The sequence below is a fragment of the Hippoglossus stenolepis genome, chromosome 21 (assembly GCF_022539355.2).
Source record: "Hippoglossus stenolepis isolate QCI-W04-F060 chromosome 21, HSTE1.2, whole genome shotgun sequence".
Taxonomy (NCBI): Eukaryota; Metazoa; Chordata; class Actinopteri; order Pleuronectiformes; family Pleuronectidae; genus Hippoglossus; species Hippoglossus stenolepis.
The window spans coordinates 14,698,688-14,717,364 of NC_061503.1; the positions used below are offsets into that span (position 1 = coordinate 14,698,688).

Sequence of the window (18,677 nt, forward strand, 5' to 3'; positions counted from 1 at the left end):
AGAAAAATGCAGGGGAGGAGAGATTATTAAATCTGATATTCTGGCAGAGGTTAAGCAAACAAAGGCCACAATTACACACTTATACCAGAGATAGTGACGGGGGTGCAGTGGTTAGCGCCATCGTCTCACAGCGAGAGGGTTCGAACGTCGGTGTTCTCTGGGTACTCGCGCTTCCTCCCACAGTCCAGAGACTCGCAGCCTCTAAATTAAACTATTGTGAGAAAGTCAGTGTGAATGTTTGTTTGTCTCTATACAAACATTTTATGTGTCGTGCCATTGTAGGATTAAATAACAGCCCAAATTCACAAACACATCTTCTTCTGGTATTACATAAAGACCACATGAAGAAAAGGGAAAGGAGAAGAAACACATATCAAAAAGGAGAGAAAAAGAAATTCCAAAAATCCAAATGATCAAACGTACAGAACCAAGATTTGAATTATCGGGGAGCGAAGGGGAACTCGGCTCCTCTGAACTGCTCTGAAACGTCCTCCACTTTGTGACAAGCTACAGACTTTGATTTTCCTGAAATGAATAATAATAGTAGGAAAAAACAAGTAAATGTGTTTTTCACTCATTAAAATACCAAATGTGAAAATGTGTCTCCACTAATTAACACAATGCTGCGTCTCCTGCTGCAGCAAGTCACACACGTGTTGACGTTGAACTTGTCTTCACGGAGTTGGCGCAGCCGATGTGTTGGAACGGTAAATGTCAGAATGTCAACACATAATAGGGCTCCCCTCAAAGCCACTGTGTAATGTGAATACTGCACATAACATATATATATATATATATATATATATATATATATAGATTCAATAAAGGGCTGTTTCTGCTTATTTGAGTCTCTGCACATTATCCGTATTAATTCATACAAATTAAGTTGTCAAGCCAATTTTTTGAAGGTACTACAATTTGACTTGAAATTACACACAATATTAAGTTGATCTAATTATCAGCAATATCGTTTCATCATAACTCAACATTTATTTTAATGAATAAATTGGATTATTTTCCTCTTGCAACCATGCATTTAATGAAGTGATGGTCCCCTGAATTACTTTTAACAGTGTATAGTAGATTAGTCCATATTTCTCACCTGGGCTTAGCTCCAGCTCTCACCACCCTCAGAGCATATACGCAGAGTAGATAATGGATGGATGATTTAACATAGATGAACAGTTACATTTTAGAAATGTGATATCTTTCCCCCCCCCTCGTTTACATATATATATGTTCCCTCTATGGAGCATGTGAGTGATCCACGGATTGAGGAAACGGACAAAGTTCCACACACCATTGGGGCGTGTGCCGCCCCCCGTCTAAAGTCTTGGCACCTTCGGTAAAGTTGTTGGCTGTTGACAAATAAAACGGAATCGGTTGTAGTACTGACTTGTGCCAGGGCCGTATTTTCTTTATCTGTTGTCATGGATCCAAAACAACACAGTTGAACTTAATTGCGTTTTCATTGGCACTAGTCCTGAAGGGGCATGTAAACGATACAGAAGAGGATAAAGGTTTTACGCACCTCGCTGACAAGCTGCGCCTCTGCTGGGCTTTATCCTCTCTCTCTCGCCATCTTTCTTTATTACAGTTTACATATTACGTCCTCTCAAGGTACAGTTCAAACACCCCTGCTAAATTCGTAACGCGCTGCATCATAGCGCGGGGCAGCCAAGTCTGTGCTGCGGCTGTCTGGCACCAGACGCTGCTCGCAAAAAAAGGGGGAAGTGTAATGAATAATAAAAGTGGCAGAAGCGTCTCTGGTGATTCGTGGGAGATATTGTTTTGATGGCTCTCATAACCTGTTTGGTGTCTCCAAAACAGCCGGGGTGATCTCCATCAAAATATTAAGCCATCTCGCTCTCTTTTAGTCGGAGAAATCCCAAAATACAACACTGACAAATACACATCATCTGGGTAGAGAATTGTTTGGCTCGGAGTCTCCATCATCATTAGATTAACACAGAAACATAACTAGAGACAGTGTTAAACTCTCCTTTATGGCCTCGCCTTAACATTTTAAAGTAAATCTGTAAAAAAAAAAAAAAAAACGCTTGTAAACCTGTATCTTTATCCCCCCGGTGGTCAAATTCTGTCCGATTCTATTAAGCAGCACATCATATGAAATGTGGAGCAATGAGGAATGAGGCATCATTACTCAGTCTGAGGTAAAGCTCCCTGCTGAAACCCCTTCATGGAGAAATATTTAGCTCTTGTTTATTGGACCTGCTGCAGCGTCCACTCAAACCGGGCTCACCTCATTAATACTTTATTAATGGATTCATTCATCTAATCATCATCTTCATCTCACCACTGTGTTATGACATTAACAATGATAATAATTGCCGACCCCGTTTGTCAGATACCTGATCCGAAAATACCGGGGACGTGGATTTAGAGGAATCAATGTGACACTTATACTCACTTGTCGATTTATTAGGTACACCGATATGTAACGACTGCAGTATAATACAACAGGCCTGCGGTGATCCTCCCTTCCTGAGGATTATAATCTTTTAATTACTAAGTGTAGATTAATGTAACCACTGCTAATTCTTTCCTCGTGTCGGATAGAAAGTTGCAGAGCGTTGCTGCTGTGGGAGCTCAGGTCTCTGGCTGCAACACTTTAGATGATCCTGTGCAAAGTTGGCTGGGCTGTCGACTTAAGTTTTGATGCTGCAGGTGCCTGTAAACGTGGAAAACATCGGGCTCCGTTCAGGTTCGGACAGAAAAAAAAAGAAAGCTTGTCCGTTTGCCTCGGGCTCGGCTAATTTTCTCTCCAAGTTGGATGCTTTCACCCCAATTCCAACCGACTATTGTTTGTTACGTTTTTAATCTAATAAAATAACTGCAAGAAGAAGTTTGAAGTCGATCTGATTAGCGAAATTGTGCCCCTGCAGGCTAAATGAACAACTGGCCTTCATTGTGTTTATTCATTTTTTGGGGGGCCAGAACAAACACAAATAACCACAGTAAACAAAAAGTTGAGAAGTTGTCCTGAAGACCTCAATTAGCATTTTTTGCATATTTATGCTGACTCTGAAGAAAGTGCCTATGGCGATGGGGAATGACAGTGTGGTGGCACGACGTGGTTAAACAGAGACATGAAGCCAATTACAACCCAGCTGGAGTGAAGCTGCTTATTTACGCAGCTTTCGCTCGACGGAATATATATCAGCTGTTGATTCTTTCTTGATGATACGTTAAGTCTTGTGCAAACACACCAGACGATCATCGTAAATAGACTTGATGGATGAAACCGTTATTTACCCTGCAGGTGCCGTGCCGGCTTCCTCTCTGCTTGTACGGAGAGATAACAAGGCAAAAGAAAATGGAACATGCTTCAGAAAAAATGGCTTTGTCTTTCAAACGGGGGAAAGATAATCTTTGTTTGCCTTCTTTTAATCCGGTGTGGAGGCTCTTTTTCAGTGAACCTCTAAATTATAGATCACCAGAAGTGGAAAGGCGATATAAAGAAATGTGTCGGTTTGAGGGGACACGCGGGGGTTAATGGTACACCATGTAGATGTCTGGTATTATTCCAGTTTAGAAGAGCAAATCTCATGAATATTTAACCTCTATGGGCCGCTGCGAAAACTCATCCTTATTCTTCAAGAGCAGCGCTTAAAGTATTATTCTCTTCAGAAATAGAAAAGATTTTCCCAGTCTGCCAATATTTCTTCTTCTATCGCTATTGTGTACACGTGTGCTCGTGCAGACACGCACACACGCACACGCCCAGGAAGAGAAAGCAGAAAGAAATCTCTGAAGATGAAGAGGAATACATCCCCTTCAGCGGTCTCAGGCTGTGTCCGTCTCCCCTCACCCTTTTCTTCCCCTCTGTTATCTCCCGTCCTTTGAAACAGCACCTGTTACAGACTCGCGGCTCGGGAACTCTGTCGTGATGTAGTGCGCACTCCCGCGTGATACAGTGCCAGCTCCCACTTTAACATTCAGCCCCGCTGATGTGCAAGGCAAACAAGCCGGGACGTCTTCATCCTCCATGAGCTTAATGACTTCTCAGAGCACGGCAGATAGAGCACGGCGGACCAGAACATTGTGTGCCGTGTTGTTCCTCCTGCCGCACGTCCACTGAAATATTTTATGTTTGTTAGTTAGCTCAGATCACATTTGATAGCGGGCTTGTGTAAGTGTGTGTTTATCTTGATGAATGACAGTAAGAGAAGAAGAAGGAAAAAAAAAAAAAGCGGCAGCAGCCTTGTTTACTGTCTCAGCTGATGAAAATGTAATGATCCCTGCAGCAGAATGGGGACATTGCAGCAGCAATTATAGCAGGGTGCAGCTCGAGAAAATAGAATATACTGTAAACACTATTTAGCAGGGCTGCTAATGTATGCAGGATAAGATCCAAAAAGTAGTGAAACGTTGTAATAGAAATGAGGACAGCGTAACCTTAGCTAAGTGTATTATATTTATCAAAAGAGTAAAAAGGCTGATTTACCATAATGAGGCCCTTGTTGCCTGTAGTAGTTGCCTGATATTTGAGACTACATTTGTTTGACTCGCAGTTTAGACCAAAGTGTTATTAGCGCTTCAATCATACATCACACTTTCCACGTCCGTAGCAAAGCTGCAGGTGCATACCAGCCACATTTTACTACATTATGTGCTCAAAATGCTAGTGCATGTGCACTTGATTCAATTCCTCCCCACGCTTTGATTATTTTGTGCATAGAGAGCGAGCACCACAGACCAGCCTTTCTCCCCAAATGTCAAACCAGCCTCCCCTAAATTTGGAGTGCGCCCATATTCTGACCTTTATGGTAAGCGCTCGGTGGTAAACGGCCCGTAGCGAGCTGACATGCAGGGTTTAGCGACTTTATTGTGTCATTTTTCTCACTTTCCCGAGCCAAGTGTTGCAGTGAGAAAAAGGCAAAGAGAAGAACAACACCGTTTGCTTTTCACACAGTCCTACTCTTCAGATTGTTAGAATTTCCTTGTTGGATTGTGACAAACGTGGTGTATCAGTCGCTTCATCGGGGGACTTTTAGCTGCACAGACGAGAGTAGAGTTGTTCCAAAGGGTAAATCTTGTAGGACGGCAAGTGGAACACCACATGGGAAGTGTTTCCATGTATATTGGTATATATTTTGTATTAACACCTTATTTATTTATAAAGATATGTTGGCACATGTATATTCTTGCAACATGTCGAACAAAGTTTTCAGTCAATCCACATATTCCAAGTGCTCAAGGTATTAAAATGTGACCTCGATTAATAAGGATACACATACAAACGTCTAACTTCTATGTCCACATTATGTTGTACCCACGTATTCGCAGTTATTTCAGTGGAAAGAAAAGTTCCACAGTGACAGTCGTCCTTCTCGCTTTACCTCTTTCTTTTTTCTTCGGCTTCCTTTTAGAAAAGTTTAAAACACAGACACATCCTGACAGCTGCATATCACTCTTGCAATGTAAACAGCTCACACACAGTAACAGACATCCATCAAATTCGCTCGAGGTATAAATCATGTCCACTCTACCTGCACTGCTGCACAAGACTGATAGGAATATGTACGGCGTCTGTGATAAAGGAAGAAGAAGACTGTCTTTATTGGCCTTGTGTGTGTGTGTGTGTGTGTGTGTAGGTCTGTGTGTGTGTGCATGTTTAAACCACGGAACAATCTATGGCAGATTTCCGCCAACTCATAGCCCATTCTTCCCTCGTAACCCATCAATAACAATGAGCGAAGTGTCAACCCCTGATTAGGCTTTGATATTGAGAGTGAGGTTCGGGTGTGCGCGCATGTGCATGCATGTATGTGAGACGTGCACGCGTTTGATTCCTTGTTATAAAAGCAATTGGATCACTGCATGTCTGCTTTTTTTTTCTTCTCATAAAAAATGGATTTTAGTTAGTTCATCCTGACCTTCCCAGTGGTGGAAATTAGGCGGCTGTGCAAAAGCAAATACAGCTTAAATCTACCGGGTGCCCTCGGCCTCCTTCCCATTCTGTATTTATACACTTGATGAAATAGGAATGTATCACGGAGCGCAGCAGGTGCCGTATCTCAAATTAAAATACCACAGCAGTCGACCAACGCCACACAATGAATGGGATTTATTTCAATATTCAGCAATTACCATAATGCCATATTGCATCCAATGCTTCCCATGCATATGCAAATCTTTTATTATGCATGACTTGTAGGTCAAGTTATGGAATTGGGAGGTCACGCCCAATTCAGTAACACTTAACAACATCAACTGCGCCAGTTGGTGTGCCATGTGAAATGTAGGACGTGGTGAGAGGACGCCGCGCGGCCAAACAACCGTCTCCTCTGACAGTGACACTGGAGGAAGTCATTTTCACGAAGTCAGGTAATGAAGGGAAATCGTTTTTCAGTCCAAAGTTACTGCGTTTCTGTAAACAACCCAAACATTATCGTGCGTCGCTGAAATTAATTAAGAGCCAAGGTTTGCAGCACGCGGCGTCTCTTCTTCTTTGGTGTAGTAGAATGTCTATGTCATGTATTAATGGCCACGTTGAAATAGGTTATTCATTTCGTTTTGGCACGAACAGCAAACCTTGAAAAGCTGGCGATAGTGAATTGCTCAGGGCGAGCCAGCGTCAGTTGTACATACAGAACGTAGAGATAAATCAAGACACGCTGCTCGAGAGCCTTTCATATGAACAGTATGAACCAAGACTGTGCTTAACCCTTTCTTTTTAAGTGGTGGAACTGTGCTATTGAACCCTGCAGGAAGCCAAATATTTCCATTAGGGATGGAATTATCCCCGCGACTGCCAGTCACCTTCAAAAACCATTCAGCTTTGAATCACGGGGAACTGACTTCGGTGAACTGTAGCTTGGAATATAAACTAACTGCCTTTTATTTTTAATTGCATACACACAAACCCAGTAAACACACGTTACAAAAAGTCTAAAGCTACATCTACTAAATTATGTGTTTTGATCAAATATTCACCCTGTTGAATTAGCAGAACATTTACTTTGTTTAATCCTAATGCTACATATGCAGCGAAAATGACAAAACAAGGACGTTTTACTACTTTATTTTAATCACGGCTCATTTCCTCTTCAGATGCTTCGGGACGGTTCACTGGTGCGATGAGATAAATTACTCAAACGAGAAAACAGTCTCAGCGCAAGGTCCATTTGGTTCTGGAGCCTTCGACCACATGATGTTCATCAGCATATGCAGTTTGCCCCGGTGCTATGGACGTAGATGTTAATATTTCCATTTACACTCCATTACATTTTTCTCTGAATGTAATTTGCGAGGTGAAATATGATTTTTGAACCTCAGCTTCGAAGTGAGCGTGGATGAGGAGTCCTTTAAGGAGCAAGGAAACGTTTGGGGACATGTGATTATTTGCTTTCTTGACGAGAGCAGGAGGAGAAGATTGATACCATTCCCGTGTGGCTCACTGATCGGTGGTTCGATCCCCGGCTCCACCAGTCAGCATTCCCAAGTGTCCTCTGGGGAAGATACTGGACATACCCCGAATTGCCCCTGAATGCTGTGTGTATGAATGAGTGGGTGAATTTGAGTGGTCGATAAGACTGTAAAAGCGTTATATAAACACAGTCCATTTAGCATGTCTGTCCTGCATGAAGCTATAGCCAGGAGCCGCTTAGCTTAGCATAAAGACTGGAAACAAGAGGAAACCTTCACACTTTCCAAAATGTAACATAATTTGATCCCTCAATTCTGTGTAATCTTAATTGAATCCACCCGAAACAGAAGTATTCAAAGGATAAGTTTTGGCTGTGTGGCTGCGAGTCGACAACAGGAGCTGCTACAGGTTGAGAATGAACTTTGAACTTTATTTTAACTTCCTGAGCGGAGTAATTTCCATCCGTTACTGATATCGCTTATACTCTGCGGGTTGTGGGAGGAGCTGGAGCCAATCCCAGCGGACATTTGGCGAGAGAGGACACATAGAGACAAATAACCATTCAACACTTCCATTGAGAGCGTCCAATTATCCTAACCCCATCTTTAAACTGTGGGAGGAAACCAGGATTTGATCAAGTAACCCGTGTGGCGGCACCACTAACCACTGCACCACCGTGCCGTCCAGCTGACTAATTTATTGCTTTTAAACAAAATCACTCAACTCATCCTGTGAAACCTTGAACTGTATTTTATCAGACCCTCCGTCGGCCGCGCAGCAGAATTGCACACGTCGCTAAAAACCGCTCGTCAGCAAAAACGCTGCTCAAAGTGAGGGATTAAGCCCCTTTCTGAACTCTGCATTATACAATTTATCCTGCATCAATGACAACCAGATCTTTTTTTTTTTTTGCAAGTTGCACGTCTGCTCAGCAACTCCAGGAGCAATTCCCACCTCCAACAAGCCGCACTGCCTCCGTGGCGCCTCATCACTTTACACCTCATATGGAGTTACTTTATAGGACATGTGGCAGCTAATATGGATGGGGGCGTAGGAAGCGGAAAAAAATGAAAAAGGTTTGGTCGCCTCCGTCACTTCCCCCATCCCTTCTCTCCTCCTCGAACCGCTCATGCCTCCCCCTTAGCTTCCTTTATTTTTCTTCGTGCTAATTAACAGGCAGGGTAATTAGTCGCGAGGCAGTGATCCCCACCCCTCCGTCATCCTCCAGATTTAGAGGTGTGTTTTCGCTGTGACTGGAACATGTGTTAAAAGCAGCTGGGAAGTCTCCGAGCCGCGAGGGGAAAACATGCTCTCAGTCTATAGCTGCTGTTCATACACACACACACACACACACACACAGTGGCTGCAGGATACAAAACATACACACTCAAGGAAGCTGTCATGTGTGTGCCCCACTCCACAAATGCACACACATCTGGGTTCACTGCGAGATGTTTACCCCCCCTTTTGAAACACGCCGACGCGCACACACACGAACACGAGCCCTTCCTCTCCCAGTTCCCCTCGCCGGAGTTGCACGCCCCGAACACATACTCAAAGCGCGTCATTATCTCACATTGTTTATCAGCTATTCAGGCATTCGACGCCATGTTCACACAAACACTTTTTTACAAAGCTTTGTTTGCATCTCACTGAGCGATGGCTTCGCCTCGCACTGCTACAAAGGCGGCAGGAAGCAGAGAGATGGAGCCGTAGACAAACAGAGAGCGGGGCCCATACGTAAACAGATAGGCCAGACAGGCTTTTCCGCCTTTGGGATTGTGATTCAGAATACTAACAAGGCGCCTCGGCTACCTCACACCTTCTGTCCCTGGGCGTGAGCAGAGTGATTTGGGGGGGGGGGGATCGATTTACCCTTGGAAGCTGACTGGCTGCCTCGGGTGCCTCCCTGACTGCTGCGGTGCGATCATTGGCTGTTTCGCTGACGGAGGAGGGACAGTGATTTTTTACGAGATGATTCAGCTTGAGGACGTAGGGCTGCTCAAAGATTATATGTGTAGCGTCATCAGTCAACGCTACAGGTTTGTTTTGATGTGCGTGTGACAGATTTTCCGAACTAATACTTAGTTTGAACGCGGGCTGCAAGACGGATGCACGTGTCAGTACTCCGCCCCTTTCTCCCCCTGTGGTCCCGACTTAATTTTCTCCAGCATACAAAAGCAGTTTTAATTTGGTAACTCGTCTAGTATCTCTGCATCAGTCATTTGGACTGTGCTTTTGCATATTCCATTTCACTGTAAATGCCCGCTCTGATTTAATGGTCTGTCTCTGTGGTGATTAACGATAACTTTCAAATGGATATTCGCTTTCGGAATTTTTCATTAATGCATCTGTTTCTGTTCACTTAAATTATGTTGATTTTTTTTCCCCAGATTTTTATCCTGAATTAGATATTGGGTGAATTATGAATAATGACCCTGATAGTCCAACTGATGTTATAAATACATCCATTCATTATCTTATCTGCTTATCCTTGTTTTGAGGGTTCAACATTCACACTTACAGTCAATTTAGAGTCTGATGTCTTTGAGCTGTGGGAGGAAGCTGGGTTGGGGGGGGGGGCATGCAATCCGGATTCAAATCAGGACCCTTCTTGCTGTGAGGAGACCGAGCTAACCACTGATCCACCGTGCCACCCTCCAACTGACTCACCTTCATTGTTATCACGTCAATAGATTTATTGGCTTTTTCTGATCTCCATCGGTTTCATTAATAATCATCTCCCCAAAATATCCCAGGGAAGTCACCCCGACAATATTGCTGTGTTATTTATATCATGGTTTTTGCTTCATTACTGTCATATTAGGTTTTCTCACCCTGTAGTCTACTGAAAGCTCTGTGTATTGTTCTGTGGGACAACACATCACAGCATCATCATGTGTACATACGTGTGTGTGTGTGTGTGTGTGTGTGTTTGCATGAAATATAGAGCGGTGAGAGACAGTTTGGAAAATACGAGGGAATTTGCATTTGGTATTTTTTCAAGTTGATTTGAGGTCAAATGAGAAATAATGACAGTACAAAAATCAAGTTTTTTATCTCCTCCTCTTCGTGTGTGTGTGTGTGTGTTTTGCTTATTAGTTTTGAAATGAAATGACACAGAGTGCGAGGGTTGAAGATTTAAGGGGGTTTAATTCGAGGATATTTTTCACACCTCAGTTGAACGGGTAATGAAGGCCACGATTTAAAAGGCGCCGTTAGGGAGATTTTTACTGCCACATAACGCAAAATGACCGTTTCGCCGATCACGCCCCCGCAGCTCGACGGCGGTGCCAATCACTCTGAGCGGCGCCGAGGTTTCAAAAGCTTTGCCCCATTTGCTGTCTGGCACATCCATCATCACCATCAAGTATTTTCTTTTTTACATCTTTCGAGTTTAAGACAATTAAAATGTCTGAAAAACAACTAAACTCGTGTACTTACATCATCCAAAATGTTTCCGACAATGTGCAAACCCAGAGAAATCCATCACTTTCTTCAAGTTAATGAGACGTTTCAATTTTGATCGCCTTTTTAATTGCATTATTACCTGTGGCTTTAACAACCAGGGGAAATGAAAGGAAAAACACACCGCCAGCATTTCTGTCTGCTGCATAATGTGAATAAAACTTTAATTCATCACTTCATCTGTGAACCGGATTTGAGTTGTGTCAGTATTTAAACTCCCATGATCCCGCGCTGCTCCACAAACTGGGTCTAACTATAGGTCTATTATTCTTTTTCCGTTTCAATTTAGCGACCCCTGATTGCTGGGGTTACATATTCCACGTGTTGTGCTTTGAGGTTGGTCTGTGTAAGTGGAGGTGCACTTAAATCGCCACCGCATCACCTAATGTGCAACATCACTTACGCAGCTCCACCCAACGCGGCCGGAGCAGCTTCCTTTAGAGAGAGAAGCAGAAAAGAAAATTCACTAAACAGGTGCAAACTGAAAAGAAACGGCCGCCTAATGAAAATGGTGCGGCAGCTGCATTAGCAGTACCAGCAGCTCTGAGCCGAAAATTAGACGGCCGAGTATTCTATTTATTTCCATCAGTTGTGCGGCGGCTCCACAGAGCAAACAGACGAGCTAATAAACTGCACATATTGAGCCGAGCAAATTGAGCTGAAACTGCAGCTCGAGACGTAAAAAAAAAGAAAAAAAACAGCAGAAGTATGACAATCTATCACAGTGTTCACTCTGATCCCGGACTTAACCAACAACGTGTGATCTCCACTGCTGCTCGGGTTTTGTTTTTTACATCGCTCACTTATCGTCGTCGTTGTTGTTGTGGTTGTTGTTGGCGGCGGCGGAGTCGTTGTTTGTTTTGTTTGTTTTTTAACTTCATTTTCCTCCGAGCCAAGCTGAATACGAATAAACGGCTCACTTCTTGCCTGCCACTCATCCAATACTTAATCCTGCATGTGGGATCCGCGACGCAGGTAGAAATGTAGTGGTCAGATATTGATGGACAACGTGTGAGTGTAACCTCCCCCCCCCCCACACACACGCACACAAACACACACAGAGTTTATCGCCGGTAAGTCTGATGCCTGACGGAATAAAGAGAATATGGACAATTCTGACGCGTCGCTCACTCATGTACGAGTTTATTCTGAAGCAGACACATCAAAGCAAATCCTCCGATTGTCTCCCGTAAGCCGTGAAAGAGCAGAGGGACGGATCAGCCCACTGGATGTGGTCACAGCGCGGGAGACAGAGGGGAAGAAAAACGCTCAATTCTTCTTGGAGAGAGAGAGAGAGACACGAATATTGAGGATTCTGCCAAACTGTGGCTTGAGTCCCGAGGAAAACCGCTTCAAACTGATTGTGGCGTGTTTTATCTTTATTTTTTAAGTTTTTTGTGACACTTTTCTAATCATTATTGGGAAAATGCCTGATTATTAACAAGAATTATAGACCGATTTGACTAATTGGTGTAAATCTGTGGCGAGAGTTCATTCTCCGCCGGTCGGTAATGTGAATGATTTGAAAGCTCATTATTTTCCGCGGCTTTGTGGCTCGACGGTGTCAAAAAAAACACCGATCTGCCACGTTAGAGAGCATTCACCTGTTTCAATGTTGCCGGCTAATCGCTTTATATGCATCATAATGTGGAATAACTGATCTTTTATCCTTTTCTGCAACATATTGAGCCCAGATTTCAGAGAGTCATATTTCCAGTTGGTGTATTGATGACAGTTGCTGAGGGATTTGAAGGCATCGAGCGTGCAGGGATATTTATTTGATGATGAAGGAAAATATCTGGACTCTGCCAGGACTTTGTTTAAACGAGGCTTCCAACAGCGGCGGCTTCCAGTTCCGCTGTAGATCTTGCGCCTGGGCCTGCATCACGCCAAGCGCCCCTCATCCCAGTTCCCCCCGTCTCTTCCACTGGGACCTGGCATTCCTGTCAGTCATGTGCTATCAGCGAGAGTGCAGGCGCTGCTCAGGCCTTGCCCAACTATCTTCCCCCTTCCTCTCTTTCTTCTCACCACACCCCTCTTGACAGTTCCCGTGTATCTCTGTCCACCACCTCGGTCCTCGGTGAGCACTCCGCTCTCTCCCGGCCATTATGCTCCTTCTTCCGTCCGGGTTCCCCCTGCACTCAACTTTCCCTTATCTGAAAGTCTCCTCCCGCTGATAAATTCATGTTGTATTTTATTGCTGTCTTGCTCGGTTTGTCTCTCTTTTAATCTCAGATCTTCCTTTTCTCCCCCTGTCTGTCCTGCAGGTGTAAGGAGGGCTACCACGGACTGCGCTGCGACCAGTTTGTCCCCAAGACAGACGCCATCCTGTCAGATCCAAGTACGTCCTGTTTTCTGTTTTTCATCCAGCAGCATTGTTGTATTGATCCGCTAACACGGAAATTAATTCATAACAAGCACATGTTAAATGGCCTTCAGCGCAGCTCTGATTGTGCTGTGTCAGTGAGAGGAATATAAATCAAGCGAGATCAGCTTTGAATTAATCCTTACACCACAGCATTGTGTGGCCACAACACTGCATGAGAACTAATGTTAGCGAAGAGAAATCTGAATAATCTCTGGGGGTGTTTTAGTATAGTTCTACTACATAGAAGGTAGAATCTCTCGTTCTTTGTTCCACGATGTAAAGCACAATGAAGAAGCCAGGTGAGTCCAGGAAAACCTTCAGCTGTTCTTGAAAATAAAGGAAGGAAAACGTTTATTGAGCTCGAGGTAAGGGTCGGCGAACAGGTCCATCTCTGTGACGCCTCATCGGGGGAGCAGAGAGATTCCAGATGGATCCTGGAGAGAGAAACTGCAGAGACCGTTGGTAAAGATTAGGCAAACCTTAGAAATGTACCCAAACCTGGAACGGTGCTCCGAGAGGAAACAAGATGGCGCCACAACTGTTTCTGTTTGTGTTTTATTTCCTCTTCTGTTTGGCCTTTTTTCTGTCGGTGTTGCTGTATTATTCTCAGCGGCGACACCTACCTTTTAGGAGAAGACTGCACCGAGTTACCGCACCTCGAGCATCATAGTGATCTCACAGTTGCCGTCCACATATTAGGAGATTTAATTTAGTCAGATATAGTTGTTAAAACACCAAAGTACCGTATAAACAGGTCAAATCTGGTTCATTTAATTGTTTAAAAGCTTTTTGTGCTTTGGCGTAGAAGAGTATTTCATTAATAAGACTAGTAGTTTTCAGTTTCTTATCTTTTATTAATATGGAGATTTTTTATTTTTATCTGATTATGAGCAACACAATAAAAAAAGCATTATTCACTAACTACACACAGTCAGACCGGGTATTATGAGGTTGTGCTTCTTTATTGTCCCGCACACACACACACACACAGAAGCTGCTGCCCCCGTGCAGATATTAGAATTAAACCGTGTGCGTATCTTTCGGTGAGGTCTTCGCCGCGCTTTTGTCGAGCTCAAGTGAAAAGGAAAGTCTCCACTTTGCCATTGCTCACGAAAGACAATTCCCCTGAAGTCTTAGAATTCCCATGACAGCGGTGTAGTGTAGTTAAAAAATAAAGCAAAAGTCAGAGGTACAAGGAAGAGAAATTGGAGGCCCCGAGCTTTTCCCCATGAGACTGCAGCTTTTACAAATTCACACTGTTTTATGGAGTGACTTGGCTCCTCGGCACCGAGAGTCGGGGAGAAAACTTTACTCCCATTGCCGTCTGTTTGATGCCATCAGGCCCACTGAGAGTCCGTTAATGGGGTCACAAGCCAGTGTCACAAAGCACATTTCATGCTCCCTTATGGCACTCAGCTTGCACAATGGGATTTATTTTATCTTCCATAGGCAGACATCAATTTTCCTGTGTCCAGATCAGGAGATTTTTAAAAAATTTTTAGTTTTTCATTGTCCTTTGAGATAAGCTCAATCTTACTGTGTTTTGCGCAAAAAACGGACACTCGCAGGAACAAATAGATTACAGCACATTTGCTAGGAAGTTTTTTTTATTTATTTTGAAATGCATGAAGACGGTAAGCTTCGGAGGGGCAAAATATAAAGACGGGTTTGTTATCGCTGTGAATTCCAAATTTTGTGCAAAATACAGCAGAGAGAAAGAAGCAGCGGATTAAACATACAATGCACTTTGCTGAGGACTATAGAAGCTGCGATTCAGGGACATGTATGTTTAAGTGAGGCGCAGTAAGCTACTGTTAGCTTAAAGGTAAGCTCATAAAGCGTTTTGATCAGCATGTGGGAAAAACACAACACTTCAGAGCAGGAATCTCAGACAGCAGCATTAGCTCCTGGGCTTAAGAGCTTTGTTTGCACTGTGGCTGTGGCTATAATACAGCTTCTGTGTTGTGTCCAAAGAAGTTTAAGGCGGTGATTTCAAAAACCTTTTCATCTCGTCACCCTCTCAAAACAAAGTTACATCTCGTTGCTGGCCCCGCGTCACAGATGCATGTGAACAATGAGCCAGAGAGTAACTTTCTGGAGGCCGGTTGAAGTAAAACGATTCAGTAAAAGTAAAAAAGAACAAAATTGGAGCAAATTCTGGATAATGAAAAAGAAAATGTATATAGTGACTTTATTCTCGTAATATTATAGTATATGTAACAGTATTCTTGAAATCTCCAGATTTCCCTCTTCAATATGGCCCTAATACTCCATCATATGGTATGTTACATATATACTGTCAGTATAACAGAGTAATAAATGCAAGACACCCCCGGTAACCACCTAAGTTTCATATCATTAGGTACCACACCTTTCCAGAAGGCTCCGTATCCACCCACTGTGTTTACACCCTTCATAAATATATAGTGTATTTACATACCTGCAAATGAGCAATATGATATGCACCCAACAGCAGCCATGTCAAAATTGAAAATAGAAATTGTGTGGAATGGGCTGGGCAATAAAACAATATCAATAATAAAGTATTTTTTATCTTTTTTCACATTTTCAACAGACTTTAGACTTTAGAAAAATAATAATCTGACATTAATCATGAAAATTTACGATATGAACTGATATGAACATTTGTATCTTGATGTAATTTTTGGCCCCTAAAGCTTTTCATCTAACAGGAGGATTATGGAGGTTGAAGGCCGGGCGCCAATCTTGTGTACATGCCCACCTTTACACTTTGCTGTGTTTTCACTTTTTATTATGTTTACCCGGAACCTGAACCCCAACCCTGCTCGTGCAATGTGAATCCCATTCACATTAGTAGCAGGCTACGTCAGTGTTCACAAGAAAAAAGTTGGCATCAGTTAAATACCTGAAATAAATGTTATAAATGTCCATTAAAGCTCATAACAAGTTTAAGAAATCTCTAGATTTGTGCTTTAACTCACCCCCCACTTCTCTCAGTGAGACCAAAAGGAAATCCTGACATCTGTAATGCAACACTGCAAACACATTGTCCCGCATCGCCGCTCCACACAAGCACCTGTTCCCGTGTTGTGGCCACAGCCGTTCAACCACCATAAGAGTGAAGTGCGCCCTGGAAGATTTGAGAGAGGAGCGAAGCCTATTTTGATTTCTGTTGATACAGAGTAATCTCAAATTTACACAGATTACCAGGGATTTTTTGGGATTATCCTGCTTTCAAAAGCCAAGTCATGTAATAACATACACACATGCATGCACACAACTACAACTGGGACGAGCTCCAGTGGAATTCGATTCATTGTGTGTGTGTGTGTGTGTGTGTGGGAGTGGGTAAATGATGGTTTTCACATGGATGTTTATTTTGCTCCTTCTGGCTGTTTTTCTGAAGTCACAAATCATCCATCTCCCCTCGTCCTTTGTCTTTGTCTCGGTATTGACCGGCCCGATCGTCTCGTTCGCCCTGCCACTCGCGTCCTTATAGACGTGGAGAGAGAAGCCACAGACCGTTGTGCACCTCTCAAAAGCCCAGTGACAAAAGAAAAAAGAGGCTCCCTGCCAGGTGCTGCCGCTATACCGCTGTGCGCTCGGCTTTGGAAGGGAGGCGGGGGAGGAGGGAGCTGGGGTCTTGCATATTGGCGCCCAGCGGGGGAGTGTCGGGGTCTTTAATTGGAGGCATGGGAGTGCAGGAAGGCCACAATTCCCTTTATACCTGATAAAGAACCACAATGAGTTTCTTCTGTAAAATGCGACAGAGTTCAGGCCCCCGCCGCTAATGATGTTCAGCCGAGGCCGCTTGAACCTCTGAAGCGACTCAGGTGATGTTGGGGGCGGAAGACGGAAGACGAGGTTGGAAGAAGGGAGGAGAGCCGGCGCCTGGTTTCACCCAGCTGATTTACTAAGAGGAAGATGGCAAGCCTAATTTGAACTGTTCATCTCCGGTAGATATTAAGCCCGGAGTAAGTAGCTCCACAGGATGTTGGTTTCAGACGCACCAACACGTGCGCAGGCTCCCCAGTTCCCTGCTCACCCAGGTGAAGGAGGGGGATTAAGGATTTGACTCACTCCTGCCATTGTCTCCACCACCTGCCAGATTCCTGCCTGTTAATCGGGCCAAGAGCACCTGACACGACGCACAGGTATTCTCCAAACTCGCCCGCGGCTCCCGAAGGACCCCCGTAAACGATTCCCGCGGGTGCCTTCGACTTGCCAGCGCGAGGGATTAGGGGCCTGCACATATTATGATTGGTGAATGTCTCCAGACAAGGCAGCGCCAGAGGAAGGGGACGTGTATCAGCGCCGTAATGACACCGTCTGCACAGGCTGCGACGGTGAGGGCGATTTAAGAGTTGGGAAGGGGTTCGCTGTTGCCACGGGCGATCACAGGGAAAGTGTTGAATGGATAATACGCATCGGGAAACATCAGGGAGGTGCTGCGTTTACTTCTCTGGCCTTTGCCAAGTGTCTGTGCCACAGTCAGGGAAATGTGGACCATATGTGAAGCCTGCACTCAAAACTCCTCATGGAAGAAAGCAGAACGTGCAGCAGCCAGAGCTGATTGGATCTTAACTGTTGGGATCATTAGTCTGTGACGGCGGCGTCAGGATTTTCAGGGGCTCCGACACTGTGAGGTTCCTGTCAGGAGGCTGCACTTAAACAAAATGAGTGAAATCAACTATGTTCTTATATTTATTTGCAGAGGCAGAAGTCAAACCCTGAGAAAAGAAGCGTCCTGGCAGATTTTAACTTCTAACTTAACAAAAAAAATTGACAAACACTGGTCTCCCTGCTTCCAATGCCTGACAAGGAATCTGAACTATGACCAACAGTGTATGTCGACCAGAATCTAACCCAATCCCCTCAGTTTTGGATGTAATGATTAGATTAGTAGAACTGAACTCAGTAGAGCACATAACTCCACCAAGGCCCAACAGTCCCCTTAAATGAAAACAAGCCTTATAGCTAATGCCTGTGTGGTGGAAATGAGCATTGACACCTATAAAACTACATTTAAATCTAGATCTGGATATATTTGGATTTGCACGGATTTGCACACCAGCAGCTCCTGCTAACTAACAGACAAACAGGGGCAGATGAAAACCACCAAGGCCCAACAGTCCCCTTATGAAAACACAATGAATTCAATCCAGATTTTTATTTCGATCTACATTAAATCACATACACTCAAATATCAGTCTCGTAAACATGCCGGATTTGTTTTCCCTTCCAGATCCAGGAATTATTCTCTGAGAAATCAATGAAAGGTTCCTGAATAATTCCTCTAATCTGGATCCGCACTGAAATCATATGGATTCCTTATTGGCCCCACATCTGCACAACATTTCATGGAAACATTTCAATGGTTGAGTAGTTTCTGCGTAATCCTGCTAACTAATAAACTAAAACCAACAAAAGAAGTGATTCATAGATGCATTGGCTCAACCCAATTAT

At 43.8% G+C, this 18,677-nt stretch overlaps 1 protein-coding gene across 1 annotated transcript in view; it reads left to right on the plus strand.

Moving 5' to 3' along the window:
- The window catches only part of nrg3b (neuregulin 3b), a 177,097-nt gene that overhangs the window by 132,153 nt on the left and 26,267 nt on the right, over nucleotides 1–18,677 (plus strand). Inside the window, exon 3 of the mRNA XM_035146551.2 lies at nucleotides 13,129–13,202. Within this exon, the coding sequence (XP_035002442.2) occupies nucleotides 13,129–13,202 (74 nt within the window). The remainder of the gene's footprint in view (nucleotides 1–13,128; nucleotides 13,203–18,677) is intronic.